A 14,244-nucleotide genomic window follows, 5' to 3' on the forward strand; every position below is an offset into this window, starting at 1 on the left:
CGGTCTCTCATTGTGGTTTTGATTTGCATTTCCTTGATGATGAGTGATGCTAAGCATCTTTTCATGTGTCTGTTGGCCATCTGTAGGTCTTTCTCAGAGAAATGTCTGTTCATGTCTTTTGCCCATTTTTAAATTAGATTGCTTTTTTTTGGTGTTGAATTGTATAGGTCATTGCTATATTTTGGATATTAACTCCTTATCAGATACATCATTGCAAATATGTTCTCCCATTCAGTAAATTGCCTTTTGGTTTTGTTGGTGGTTTCCTCCACTGTATAAAAGCAGTGTTTTGTTTTGTTTTGTTTTGTTTTGTTGGTGTAGTCCCAATAGTTTAATTTTGCTTTTGTTTCCGTTGCCAGAAGACACATAACTGGAAAAATGTTTCTATAGCCGATGTCAGAGAAATTACCGCCTGTGTTCTGCTCTAGGAATTGCATGGTTTCAGGTCTCCCACATAGATCTTGGAAGCTTTGGTATGCTTGGAGTTTCCGTGGTGCACCTGCCAGCCTCAGAGAAGCTCCAGAAAAGGGAACCTCACTTCTCTGTGAGGTCCCAGCTGGGGTCAGACTCAGATTCAAGCGCTTTACTTCTCAAAGGAGTGAGCTCCCTGTCACTTGAGGGATACAAGGAAGCTTATTGACAGGATTTCATGGAAAGGCATGGCCCAAGAAGGGACAACATGATTCCTCAAGAGGCAGGTTCTAAGCCAGTCCTGCCCCTGAAACACCGAGTTTTAGTTCTTTGTCTGTTAGCTCCGTCACATACTCGTTTCTAGATTCTCCCCTTCAATTGTTCACGTGATAGTTCACGCATGATCCCCCTTCACTGCACACACCCTCCCCAAGCACCTTGTCTGGGCCTCTTGACAGGGGCATCTCTCGGTGTGCAGGGCCCGTGGGCGCAGAGAAGAAGGTGCCAGCAGCCTGGCAGGCAGGAGGCAGGTAGTGACAAGCAGTGAAGCTGAAAAGGTAAGAAGGAGTGTTCCGGGCAGACAGGGGTGGGAGGAGGAGGAAGGAGGCTCCCCATGGAGGAGACCACCAGGGTCAGGCCAGCCTCGTGGACAGCTGCAGGCCCTCTCCTGCTTCTCCTCTGTCTCAGCGGCTTTGGCCTTTTCTCAAAAAGGCTGGCACTTGAGGTGGAGGGAGGAACCCAGGCTGTGGAAAAGGGCCAGCGGGAGTTGCAGTCTGGCTCGGCTCGCAGGCAGGTAACCCTCAGGAGCCGGGCTGAGCGGAGCCAGGCTCCAGGAAATGTGGCTGGGGCCACTGGGTCCCTGGGAGCTTTTAGCTCAGCCTGAGCGCCTGCCACGGCCTCAGGAGCTGAGCTGAGCTGAGTGCGGAGCTGAGGAAGGCACCTGGGAAAGAAAGATAAGCTCCCCGCACTGCTCAGAGAGACTCCCAAGAAAAGTCAGAAAAAGCTGCAGGGCCCAATGAGGTTGCACGCGCATAGTCTGTAAACTTGGCCGCATGTCACATGTTCCGTTGTCTGGGTCCCCTGTTTTCATCATCTGAATGTGGGCTTCCTTCTCTGCTCTCCCTTACTCAGCCTCAGAGCTGGCATGGCTGGAAGACCAGGCGTCAAATCCTGTCTGCTGTGTATCAGGTGAATGACTTGGGCAGTCACCTCACCTTTCCATGTCTCAGTTTCCTCGTCTGTAAATTGGGAATAATGTTACCTACCTAGAAAGAGTCTTAGGCACATTAGAATTACTCACCGTAACTGCATAGACAGTCACACTGTTCATGCTCAGCACAGGTGGCTGTGATGTCATTTAAGATGTTTGCCTTGCCTGACGATTTCATGGAAAGTCCAGTAGATCTGGGTTCGAATCCCACCTTCTGCCACTGCCTTACCAGCTGTGGGACCTTAGCTGAGAGTTTTTACCTTGAGCCCCCATTCTCTCATCAGTAGTCGGTTCAGATTATACCTGATGTCTGAGGTGATTCTCAGTGGCACCCACGGACTCTGAAAATGTCTGGGTTTGAAAAGCAAATCATGTGTTCTCCCCACCTGTCAGTAAAGTGGGCATGACAGTACGTCCTCGGGGACTTCTAGAAGGACGATCCAGGAAAAGGCAAAGGAGAATTCATGATAAGCCTGAAAATGCCCAGCCAGCCACCCCACCCGCCATAGCCCAGCCCACAGTCACATTCCTAGAGGTGTCAGTCCCAGCCCCATGTCCAAAAAGAAGCAGTTTAAATTCACAGCATGTAGCAAAAGTTGTTGGAAACCTTCTTCTCTTTCTCTCTTGATCTCAGCACCGCTAGCATACTGAGCTGCCCATAAAGACCACCTCCTACCCATTAGACGCCCCCGAGTCACCCCGACCCCAAAGAAGTATTTACAGAGAGTCCCTTCAGTCAGTCCTGGGGAAGGAAGAGGTGTTAACTCTCCAGCCCTTGGGCTCAGCTCATGGAAAGGCAGACAAAGCCCCTGGCTGGTGATGCGGGCAGGCGGGGGAGGGGGGCCAGCACTGAGATGCAGAAAGCATCTGTTTGGGCATTCTAGGGTCTTGAGCCAGAAAACACCATGCACCCACAGGATTTTAGATCTGTGTAGCCCAGGCGCCGTGGCTCCTTCAGGGCTGTAGACCCGGTACCCAGCACGGCCCCAGCTTACAGCAGGAACTCAGTAACTTGTGTCCACTGTAAGAATGAACAAACCAATCCATTCTGCAGCTGGGAAAACCAATACCCAGGCCGAGGGTGTGCTGGTCTCCAGTTACAGGTGTCCCCAGGGTCCTGGACCTTATTCCAGGCTGCCTTATACCTGCAGCACCCCTTATCCAGGCCCCCACGCTTGTCTGTTTCGACACCCCCCTAGTGCCCACGCAAACGAGGAAGAACGGGAAGGCGTGCCTGGAAGAACGTACCACCAAGCCCTCTGACCTCTGTCTTCATTGGAACGTAGACTCCTGACCACACTGAGTAACAGACCATCAGGGTGTGGTTAACCTACCCTCCAGAACCCCTCAACGTGGGCTTATCCTGATAGACTTTACTTGTGTTTTCTGACCTGCTTGTCAGCTGTCCTCGCCTATTAGGATGTGGCAGCGCCTCATTTTTAATTAGAATTAGCAGAGTCAGTTTGGCGTTACATGGCCCATTTGCTCCCAAGACTCTTCAAAAACATCCTCTCCCCCGGAAACTCCCACGTGGATGTTCAAACCTGAGAATTTGACTTAAAAGTCCAGATTAAAGAAATTCTACTAGAATAAAGTCTTTGTCAAAGCATGCTAATTGGAAGTCAAGAGGGGACTCAATTTATGTTTCAGCGGAGCAGAGTGTTCGGGAATGAATTTAACGAAGTCGCATGATTGATCTCATGCAAATGCAAGATAGAATCACAGAGGGTGGCTGTTAATGAGACTGAGAGGCACCAAGGCCTTTATCACAAACATTTTCCCAATGTTTTCTCACATTCTGAGCAGTCGTCTCCTAACCAGCGTCCCTGTCTACCTGCACTCTCCCTCTGCAACCCCAGCTCCACTCTGCATCAGGGACCACTTTCCAGAGCAGTCTGATCTGCCTGCCTCCTGCTAAAACCTCCTGCAGACACCTGGGGTCCACCCAGCTCTGTATAGTCCTGTGCCAGGGATGCTTCTGCAGTCTCCAAACAGGCACCCTCTAAACCACTCTTGTGCTCTGCACCCCACCGGTTCCTTGACCACATCATGAATTTCCACTCTCCCTTGAAAGACTTGCTTAATGGCCATTATTTCCTATTTATTCATCCACTCACCCATTCAACAAACATCTATTAAGGGATACAATTTGCTATGGGGAAAGCACCAGTGAGCAAAAGAAACACGCAGCCTACCTCCGAAGAGCATGATAAGCAAAAGCATAAAGAAGTCAAAAGATCACGAAGGATACCATCCATGGAAGTCACGGGTGGTGGCAAAGGGACCTCCTCCTTCTCTGTAACTAGACACACACTCGAGTCTCCTTCCCCCTCCTAGAGCAGCCTCCCTTTAATTTCTTTAGAAGACATGCTTCATGTGGGCGAGACCACAGCCTTGGTCAGGACCTTTGCTGGTTACCTGCCTGGGCAGGTAGTTAGGCTGGGAGGGAGGCAAGACAGGTGCCATTGCTTACATATCCCATACTGAGGGCCAAGCCTGTGCTGAGTAAATTGCCCATATATCCTGGGTGCCCCGAAGTCCCTCCACTGCCAGGGGCATTTCCAGCAGTGGGCACAATCTGAGCATGGCAGGAGCTAGAAATTGCCATGAAGGACGTGCACACAGCAAACAGGTAGTTGGAAAGTCTGAGACAGGGAGTCTCACTTCCCGTCTCCGGCCTCAGTCTCCCCACGTGGAAGGCAGGGATGGGGCTGGACAGTGGAAGCCTGACTTTGCAGCATCTCTGGATACAAAAGGAATGGCTTTTGCTCCTTTGGTTCAGAGCAATGACTCCTGATGACTTGTAATTCTTTTTTTTTTTTTTCAAAAATTTTCTTAATGTTTATTTATTTTTGAAGGAGAGACAGAGCGTGAGTGGGGGAGGGGCAGAGAGAGAGGGAGACACAGACTCCGAAGCAGGCTCCAGGCTGCGAGCCGTCAGCACAGAGCCTGACGCGGGGCTCGAACTCACAGACCGCAAGGTCATGACCTGAGCCAAAGTCGGACGCTCAACCGACTGAGCCCCCCGGGCGCCCCCACTTGTAGTTCTTTTTTATCCAAGACCAACAATGTCTGATGCTGTCTTCCTTCTAAGGGATCCCTTCTAAGGGATCTTAGCGATGCCTCCGTCCTGCAGAGGGCAGACTTTTCAAGAACCTGGCACGTAGGAAGTTCTTGATCCATTAACTCTCGCCATTGCTGTAATTGCCCGGGAGAGATGGGGGCCAGGAGAAAGTTAATCTTGTGGTCGGTCTGGCTATTTTGTCTCAGTGGATTCCCAGATGCTAGAAGCCCTGGGAGAAGCTGAGCCTGCTCCTTGCTCACCACCGATGTCCGAGCACCGTGCCTGGCACGTGGCCGATACTCAACAAGCATTTAAGTGATTGCGTCGTGGGAAGAAGGATATCTGTACCAGTTGTTATGGGGCAGCCTTTGCAACGTGTTGCACACAGTGCTGAAGCACTCTCATTTGACCCCCAAAACAATGCTAAGAGGTAGGAACTGTCCTCATTTTATAGATGAGAAAATTGAGAGCCATCGATACGACTTGTCTGTGGTCACACAGGGTGTAAGTGAAGCTGTTTATCTGACTCCAAAGCCAGTGCCCCTGGCCACCAGGGTGGCTGCCTCATCAAGGTGATAACGGACCGTGTGCCAAGCACGTGCCACAGGTGGCTTTACTGAGATTCTGAAGAGCTCATCAAGTGCCCAGATTACAGGTGGGGACACCGAGGCTTGCAGTAGGACCAAAGCCTTATTGGCCGTGGAGCCAGAAGTGCCCACTGAGAGTCAGGATGGGACGAGCCTCTGCCGGGGATTCCTGGGCTGCACCTGCCACATGTCCCGTCCTTCCCTACCTGGGAAGCACATGCCTGAAGAGGTGGACACCCCCTCTGAGGGGACAGACCTGCCTTCTCCCCGTTTGGCGGAACAGGCACCCTACAAGGCGAGGGGCTTCCCGAGCAGACAGCCCCCCCCCTCGCGCTGCCCCCCTTCCTGCACCAAGGGCATGCTGGTGCCAGCTCCCTGCAAGCTGCAGGTGTGCTGATGGCTGATGGCCTGATTTTTGTCACAAAACAAAGCTGTTTGGGAAATAGTGCCTTTGCCCTCTCTCCAGTGTCTCCTAGAGAATGGGCAGGGGGGAGGATCTTTTATCTGAATCAGAAGCTCTTGGTGACAGCTTGTGTGGCCTTCAGCAAGCCATTTTGCTGCTCTGTGCCTCGATTTCCTCATCTTTCAAATGGGTATTAGAATACCCCCCTCCTAACGTAGTTATGTGGACCCATCACATAGATTAGTAGATCCTAAAAATGCCCAGCACAGGACTTAGAATGCAAATGTTGGATGAAAATGGACAGATGAGCAGACAAAAAAGGTAAAGTCTAATGAAATAAGCACAGCAAAATATCCATGAAGAATTTTCAAAATTATATTAAATTAAAAAAAATTTGTTCTTAAAGTTTGTTTATTTTGAGAGAGTCAGAGAGCACAAGTGGGGGAGGGGAAGAGAGAGGGGGGCACACAGGATCCGAAGCAGGCTCCGTGCTGACAGCAGAGGGCCTGATGCGGGGCTCAAACTCACGAACCGTGAGATCGTGACCTGAGCCGAAGTTGGATGCTTAGCCGACTGAGCCACCCAGGCTCTCCTTAAGTTAAAAAAACTTTAAAGGTATTTTTAAAACTCCTACTTAAGGAGAAAATGTGTTTAAAGGATTAAGTGGCATGGGGCACACCTGTGGAGACTATTAAGGAGATTTAAAAGCCCTTATTAAAGGGCTTTTCAAGTTGATGATAGTGGCTCCATTCAAAGAATGTAATAATATGAATTATAGAATAGTTTGGACAGTTGCCCTTTCTTTCTTTTATACAAAAATGAAATAAAATTTGACATTTTACCCAGGTGCCTGGCAAGAGCTAGAAAATAGAAGAGGAGGGGGAAGGGACTAATGGCTGCGTGGGGGGAAGCCACAAGCAGAAATGATAGAGCAGTCTTCTGGAATACTGCAGGCACACATTGCTAAGCACGTTCCATTTGGTCCTCAAAACAATGCCAAGAGGTAGGGACTGTTGCTGTCTTCATTCCGAGATGTGTTTTCCACACAGTTTCCCGAGAGGCCCCAACTCGATTAAGTTCTGGTGGCCCACAGAGGTGACTTGCTGATAACACACCCTCTATACACTTCCTTCAGTTACCCACACCCTTACCGGCATTTTCTAGAAACAACTCACACACAAAACCCATGTCAGGGTCTGCTTCCGGCGAATCCAGAATAGCATAGCCAGATAAAATAACAAGTAGGAACCAAATAAGATAACAAGGAATGTCGGCCAAGAGACGTAAACACAATTTACGAAGTTTAAGCTGCACCATACTCCTAGGCAGTAGGTATGGGTCCTGTGACGTGAAGAGAACTCCGTGCGAGGCACGCTGGATACAGAGTGGAAACAGCAGCATGAATCCACTGTCACCTTTTATCCGTTTGAGCTGAGAGGTGCAGTCAAAAGAAGGCAGGATTTTGAGTCCGAAAATCCAACTTTGCATCCTCTTTTGTGGGTGCAATCAGGGGTGATTGGAGTGGCCCAGTCAGGTGGAGGCCGGCAGCAGGAGGAAGTGAAAGAATTCACCCAAAGCAGAACAAAGGACATAGAAGTTTCTCGAATACAGTCACTGCAAGGGGGGCAGTGAGCAGGACAGCAAAGGAGAAACTGTCTGGCATGAGGGGTGACGAAGGGCTATAGTATTGGAGGGAGTGAGGAGGTATGAGAACATATGGAATTTTCCTTTTTCGGTAACTGTGCCCGGTTACAAGTAGCCCGATGGTCAGTTGGGGCTTATGGCTGGTTGAGAGTGGGTCACTTAATTCACCTGTTTGCATTCAGCCCAGGGGGTCATTGGGGGCCATTGCTCAAGCCTGTTACCTAAAAGCGGTCTCCACATCTTTCATTTACGAGTGGGACCATTAGCCCTTCGTCTTCTAGAGCCTCAGTTTCCTAATCTGCAGCGGTAATTCACAACTCGTAGTTGGGTTGTGAAGAAAGATCCAGTGAGATATGGCATCTAAAATCTTTTTGTAAACAACAAGATCCACAAAGTAAAGGGCCCCGACCAGAGATTTTGGAAGAAGTCACCCCCTTGTCAAAACCCTGTGCCAGAAGGGATTGTTTCCAACTGCCCTTTAATTCTGAAGCACATTATTTTAAAATGAGTGCCAACCGCACACCTACCACAAGAAACACCAATACCTTAACTTTACAAAACGAGTTACCAAGGGATTTTAGGTAAATATGGTCATGTACAGCCTTCTGACAGATCTTCCTCCCACAAATACCTAACAAAATGAGCTTTAAAAAAGTTGTTAAAAAAAAAAAAAAAAACCTCAACTTTGATACGGAAAAAAAAAATATGGCCAGCAGCAAGCCAAGAAGGAAATATACCATACGCTGTGAAAATTGGCAGCCAGGGAAGGATATTCTAGCATAGGACATTCTGTCTCCACCCTTCCGCAACAGCACTGACCAGGGAAGGGGATTCAATACCCCCTAAGAACTCTCACTAACATCCCTGATTGGTGGGGGAACTAGAGTGAGGAGATGAGTCAGCAGTCCTGGGGAAGATTCTTTCCCCCCCGCAGCAGTCCTCCCCAAAAGACTTCTCATTTTTCAAGACTATTCTAATTTGAGGAGACCAGTTGAAGCCCACAAAAGCTGGGTGTACCCCTGGCCTCCTGGAATGGATTCTGGTGCGTGTCACTTAAAATCTCAGAGGCCAGAGCAGAGCCCAGATGCTCCCAAGTTTGCTCTGCTCCCCAGCCCTAATGTTGGCCTCCATTTATGGAAAAGTTACTAAAAGACAGGACTCACACCCCCAATTGTGATTTGAAAGAAAAGACATCGTGGAAGAAGATCAGAAAAGGTGTTGATCAGGGCAGATGGCAATCTGGATGGAACAATTCATTCTACTATGGCAGGACAAAAGACAGTGGCACAGGGAATGCACCAACATGGGACCAGAAGAAGGAAGAAAAGAGAAGAGATGAAGAAGAGAGACAAGGGAGAGATTGCCTGAAGCATGCAAAATCTGTTTAGACACAAGATAATAAAGTCATTCAGGAGACAACAGACATGGAAGAGGGAGAAAATTAATCCAGCATACAGATAATCACTGTCTGTGGAGTAGAGTCCAACAGGTAGAACAGAAGAGGCTTTCAAATCTAAGATAGGAAGTAAATGAAGAGTGGATCTGTAGTTGAGACGGAGTCACTGTGTTCTAAGAAAGACTGCTATGGGGAGACCAACCCCAGACACATCACAGTTAGTAAACTGTTCAGTTAATAACTAGAAGCATAAGAAAGGATTTCTTCAGGAGAAAGCCAATTGCCTAAAGGATAAGTATTGGACTAGCTCTAGGCTTCTCTGTAGCAACATCCACTGTCTGTGCCAAATACCCAAACACAAGTGGATATCATCTCTGGATGGAAGGTCTAGGGATGACTTTTGTTTCCTTTCATGCTTTTCTACATTGTATGCTTTCTTTAATTGTTAAAAATGGGTACATATTACTCATGATAATCAGAAAAATATAGCAACACAATTTTCATTTTGAAAAACAACAGAAAAATAAAGGACCTACCAGAAATCCACTCTTTCCATATCACACCCCATTCTTTCTCACTTTACTTTGGATTTAAAGAAACAGTGAGAGGCTCTTAGGGAACCAGGCTAACATTGCCTTCAGACAAAAGAGAGAAATGAATTCCAGAAGTTGGTAGGGCACTCAGATAAAACCATGAATACTCTTCAGTTCCTTTCCCATACTTTAAAAATTGTAAACGTCTTTAGTCTTGCTTGCGTCACAATGGAGTCATTAAGACTCACACTGGCAGTTACCCAGCCTTGAGTTCGAGTCCCACTGGTGGTATGATTTGAGGGAATCGGTTAACTTTCTTATGCCTCTGTTTCTTTGTACATTAAGTGGGAAAAATGGTAGTAACAGCTGCCACGTACTAGTGGCAATTAAATGAAATAACGTATGTCAAGTGCTTTTTACAATATGTGCCACTTACTGTCACCCCCAGCAGCAGCCACAGCAGCACCATTGTCCTTTTTATAATCATCACCACCAGCATCTTCATTTTGTCATCGTCACTCTTGGCTAAGAGTCCTTGGGCCTGTCACTCGCGTCTTCTGAACGTCAGCTAGCTCATGACAAAATGAAGGGAAATAATTCTTTCTATAATAAGAAGAAAAAGCTAACACTTACCATGTTAATTATAGAAGCTAACACTTACCGAGTGCCTCTCATGTGCCCTACGTAATACTAAGTGCTTGCTGGTCATTTAATCCTCACAAATACCCCCGTGGTAAGTTCCTGCTGTCATCACTGTGCAGGAGAGAAGCCTTAATTCTAAAGAGATGCGGTAGAGCTGCATTTAAACCTGTCCTTACTGACACCAGGGGCCAAGCCCTAGCCCACTGTGCTTTACCACCTGGTTGTTAGGTTCAAGGGGGATCATGGAAATGAAAACCAATCAGCAAAACAGGCTGTACAGAATTCTTATTGTGTCTTGTATTTGCCCTCAGAGGTGGCCTGAAGGGAGGAGAGAGGAGACCCAATGTAGATGTGCTGTGAACCTCACAGTGTCTTACTCATTCCTTGTGGGTCCTGCAGACGTTTACTGAGTCCCTAGTATCCGTATCCTAAGTGCTGTGCCAGGAGCGAGGGCCACCACCAGCAAACAAGTCGTGGCCCAGCCCTAAAGAGACACAGAGACATCAGAGACATGCGGGGAGGCAGGTGTATCCACATTCTCTGCTCCACCGTAAGCTGATGTACCAGGATAAGGAATGTTAATGGAGCTACCGACAGGTGCTTCCAAACCACACCCAGGGAAGTCCGGGCAGGTGGCACACCAGCCTTCAGCCCTGTCCAGGCTTCACGGTAGCTGTGAACTGACCCCGAGGGTGTGCTGCACGGCTCACAGCGGTGGTAGCTGCGGGAACAACGGGTGTGCGACAGACTCTCAACAAGGCAATATCGTGCTTGCGAAGACCTAAAGGCTGGTTTTCGCACGTTTCAATGCGTCACGGTTGTTCTTGCACATTTTGATAGATACCTTTAAGATATGGAAAGTCTCCTTTCTTCGTAGTAAACAATATATCAGATCTTTTCAAAATCAAATTTTGAGTATCTAATACCAGTATGTAAATATCGATCACATATCTACTCTCTGCCCAAGATGCCAGGCAGATGGGGACACTGTCTGCCCTGGAGGGCTCATAGTCTAATGGGGGATGAGGGGCTGGTCCATTCTGAGTCATTTTGATGTGCTTGGAGGCCAAGGCTTGCTGGCAGAATAGAGGGGTTATAACAGTGAACACTCTGAAGGGACAGGCTTGAGTCGTCCTGTGACCCCTGTGACCTTGGGTTTCTTGGTTGAACTTGATCAGTATATGTTGTCTGTAACGCTCACAGTGAAAGCTTGGCCTCCATGGGGTGGAGTCTCTGAATTCTGCCCCTTCCTTCCATCCCCACTGGCACCATGCAAGCCCTCTAGACAACCATGGCCTCCTCCTGCCCTGGCCAGCAGCCTCCTGCAGCCACTACTCCACCCTCCGGTGCCCTCTCTAAACAGCTGTGGTCCCTACAAAATGCAGGCGGATCACATCAGCCCCTACTCAAAACCCCACATTGTTTTTCTTCAGTAGCAGACCCTCTCCTTGATCTACAAGAGGCTGCTTAATTGGTCCTGCTTCCCTTTCCCGCTTAATACCATTCCTCTCTCCCCTCGCTCAAGAGTGGCCTCTGCTCTAGACCTTGACCCAATCCCTTTCACCCTCCCGTCCCTCTGCCTGGCAGTCTTCCCCAGATCTTAGCAAGCTGTGTCTCCTCCTTCAAGTCACATCTGACCCATCACCTCCCAGAGAGCCCTCCTTGACCACTATGAACACCGGCTCCCTCCAGTGCTGAGTGTGTTCCCTCCATGCTTAGCGCATGTTGTAATTACTTATTCATTCGTTCACTTCTTTTTCATAGACAAGTCATTTCTCCCCCCTTCCAGAAGAGGGAATGAATCCCAAGGGGGCAGGACATTGCTCCTGTCGTCCACCACTGTAGGACCAGCCCCAGCACGGTCAACAACCATGGAACCCTTAAGTGTCTTCCTAGAGTCTGGCATTCCCCTTCCACTACCCTTGTCTGTACAATGCCGGCATGTAGATCTGATGTGCACAGTGGGGATTGCATTTGCGGGGTGGTGCAAACAGGACCCCAGTGGCCATGCTGAGCCCCAGGTCCTGGGTCTGGGCACAGGGCCCAATCCTGGATCTCACCGAGTTCAGGGAGAGTACGGTGCAGACCTTGGGGATTCTCAGCTACGTGTGGCACCCCGAGGACATTTGGAAATGGGTGCAAGCCCCTGTGGGGAGCTCCAGGCATCCAGAAGGTGAGGGGTGACAAACGTCGTGCAACTGCGCATTATAGTCCTCAAGATAAAGTCCTCCGTCAATGCCAGTGATGTTTCTGCTGAGTGGCGTCCCGCTGCCGGGGCGACTCTGGGACTGGGACCCACCACCATCCAGTCACAGGGGAGATCAGGAAGACGAATGGCTCGCCGGTTGAGTGAGGGTTTCCACCCCGTCAGGCAAGGATCAACGGGGGCAGTGCCGACCTGTGGAGGTCGAGTCCCAAGCCTCAGTTCTGGCCCTGCTACACTGGAGCTGGGTGACCTTGAGTAAGTCAAGTAAGCTCTCTGGGCTTCAGGTTTCTCTCCCAGGGAATATGGGAGCCAGGACCTGCCTGACACAATATGCCAGTGAATGTCACTTGCCTTGGAAATCAAGTTGGCATCTATTGTAGTCATTTTGTGGTGGGTTACAGCTTGATTCAGAAGGCGTTGGGAGAGCCAACAGGATCAGTCGCCTCTCACTGGGATGCGCCAGGTCAGAGAGGCGGTTCGTACACTTTGAGGAGTTAGGGGCTGACTCCAGCACGCATTCCCGAAGCTGTCCCTCACCCGGGCAGGGCCGGCTCTTATGGCTCTTCCAGAAAGGGTGCCGCCCTGCCATATGGAGATGGAGGCCGGCAGCACGACCTTATCACCTTGTCACCTTGTCGTGGTGATTAATCGTGTGCCCTTGCTCTGCCACCACAGGGGGCATCCCGTTCATCCTGACCGGCGAGTTCTTCCAGCAGCCCCAGCGGCCGGCTGCTTTCATCATCGCGGGCACTGTCAACTGGCTCTCCAACTTCGCCGTGGGGCTCCTCTTCCCGTTCATTCAGGTATGACCGCCGAGGGGTCTGTTGCCCATGGGATGCCCTCTGACTCGGTACCCTGAGGGCTGATCCACAGAGCAGAGGCCGGGTCCGTCACAGCTGGGAAACTCACGCTCTTGGCCTAAGGACGGCAGAAATGCGCCTTGGCTCAAACCCTTAATTCGCTTTCTCCTTCCTGCACCTTCCAGGAGCTGCCCAGGATGCCAAGGGCTGCCTCAGAGGGAGTGGGCTTCCCGTCGCTGAGGGTCTGCAGGGAAGCCTAGGGTAGAATCCCAGACCTGCCTTTGTGCATGTGCTTGTCACGGTGCTAGACGAGGTCCGGGTAACAGTGACAGTGCACGCTGCAACGTGCCATGCGTCTGACATCCTCATTGGCATCGTAACCAAGCTGACGGGGTCACCGTCCCAAGGGTGACCGTGACGGACAGGGAAATGCTAACTCGGGAAATGGATACAAGTTCTTTCTGTGTAGGTCAACTCGCTCGTTTATTCAGCACGTATTTATTGAGTCCCTACTCTGTACCAGGCACTGTTTCAGGCGATGGGGATAGAGTGGGCACAGAAACTTGTGCTTGTTGGTCCTGGAGCCAGAAAGGGAAGCAGCAGAAACAGATGTGCTATTTTACATGTGACAGTGACACCTTGTATTTTAGAGGCGACACCTCAAGGGAGGTGACACCTGGGCAGAGACCTGAGTGAAGTGAAGCAGCCCAGGAATGGAGAGGTCTAGGCAGAGAAACAGCAAGTGCAAGGGTCCTGAGGCAGGGCCATGCTTGGCCTGTGTAAGGAACAGCAAAGAGGCCAGTGTAGCTGGAACAGAGTGAGTAACGATAATGGCAGAGGCAAGAAATGAGATCAGAGAGTTCTCTGGGGGCAGGAGCACAAAAGACGAGGACTTTACAGGTGTTCTGCCCAGAGCCAGGGGCCCAGCTGCATGCCAAAGAGGCTCCAGCTCCTCTGCTCTAATGCCTCCAGGGCTCCCTGCTGCCCATGACAGAAGTGATACCATCAGTGAAGGTGAGAATCCATCAGATGTCCCTGAGGAAGAACCACCATCCATTCTCAGGGACCATTTCAACCCTCACCCCCTCCCCTGGGGTTAATACTTTGCTTATTAATTGACTAGCACCAAGCCCAGCACATCCCAGAGGCCCTGCTGTCAGCTCGACTGAGCCCCGGGTCAACAGGCCTGGCCACAGGACCGCATGATGGTTACACCTGCTTCCGTGGTTACAGGCCCCCTGCACACGGCTTCTTCTGTGCCCACTCCTACAGCCCTGAGCTGGGGTTTCCTGTCATCCACTTCACTGCCGACAGGCTGAGGCTCAGGGAACAGACGCAGTCAGCCCGA

The 14,244-nt window shown here is 50.0% G+C and overlaps 1 protein-coding gene across 2 annotated transcripts in view; it reads left to right on the top strand.

Moving 5' to 3' along the window:
• SLC2A9 (solute carrier family 2 member 9) overlaps window positions 1-14,244 on the top strand; it is a 241,531-nt gene that overhangs the window by 206,298 nt on the left and 20,989 nt on the right. For both annotated transcript variants that reach the window (XM_058723094.1, XM_058723093.1), the window contains one exon: window positions 12,772-12,899. In XM_058723094.1, the coding sequence (XP_058579077.1) occupies window positions 12,772-12,899 (128 nt within the window). The remainder of the gene's footprint in view (window positions 1-12,771; window positions 12,900-14,244) is intronic.

This window comes from Neofelis nebulosa, chromosome 3 (assembly GCF_028018385.1).
Source record: "Neofelis nebulosa isolate mNeoNeb1 chromosome 3, mNeoNeb1.pri, whole genome shotgun sequence".
Taxonomy (NCBI): domain Eukaryota; kingdom Metazoa; phylum Chordata; class Mammalia; order Carnivora; family Felidae; genus Neofelis; species Neofelis nebulosa.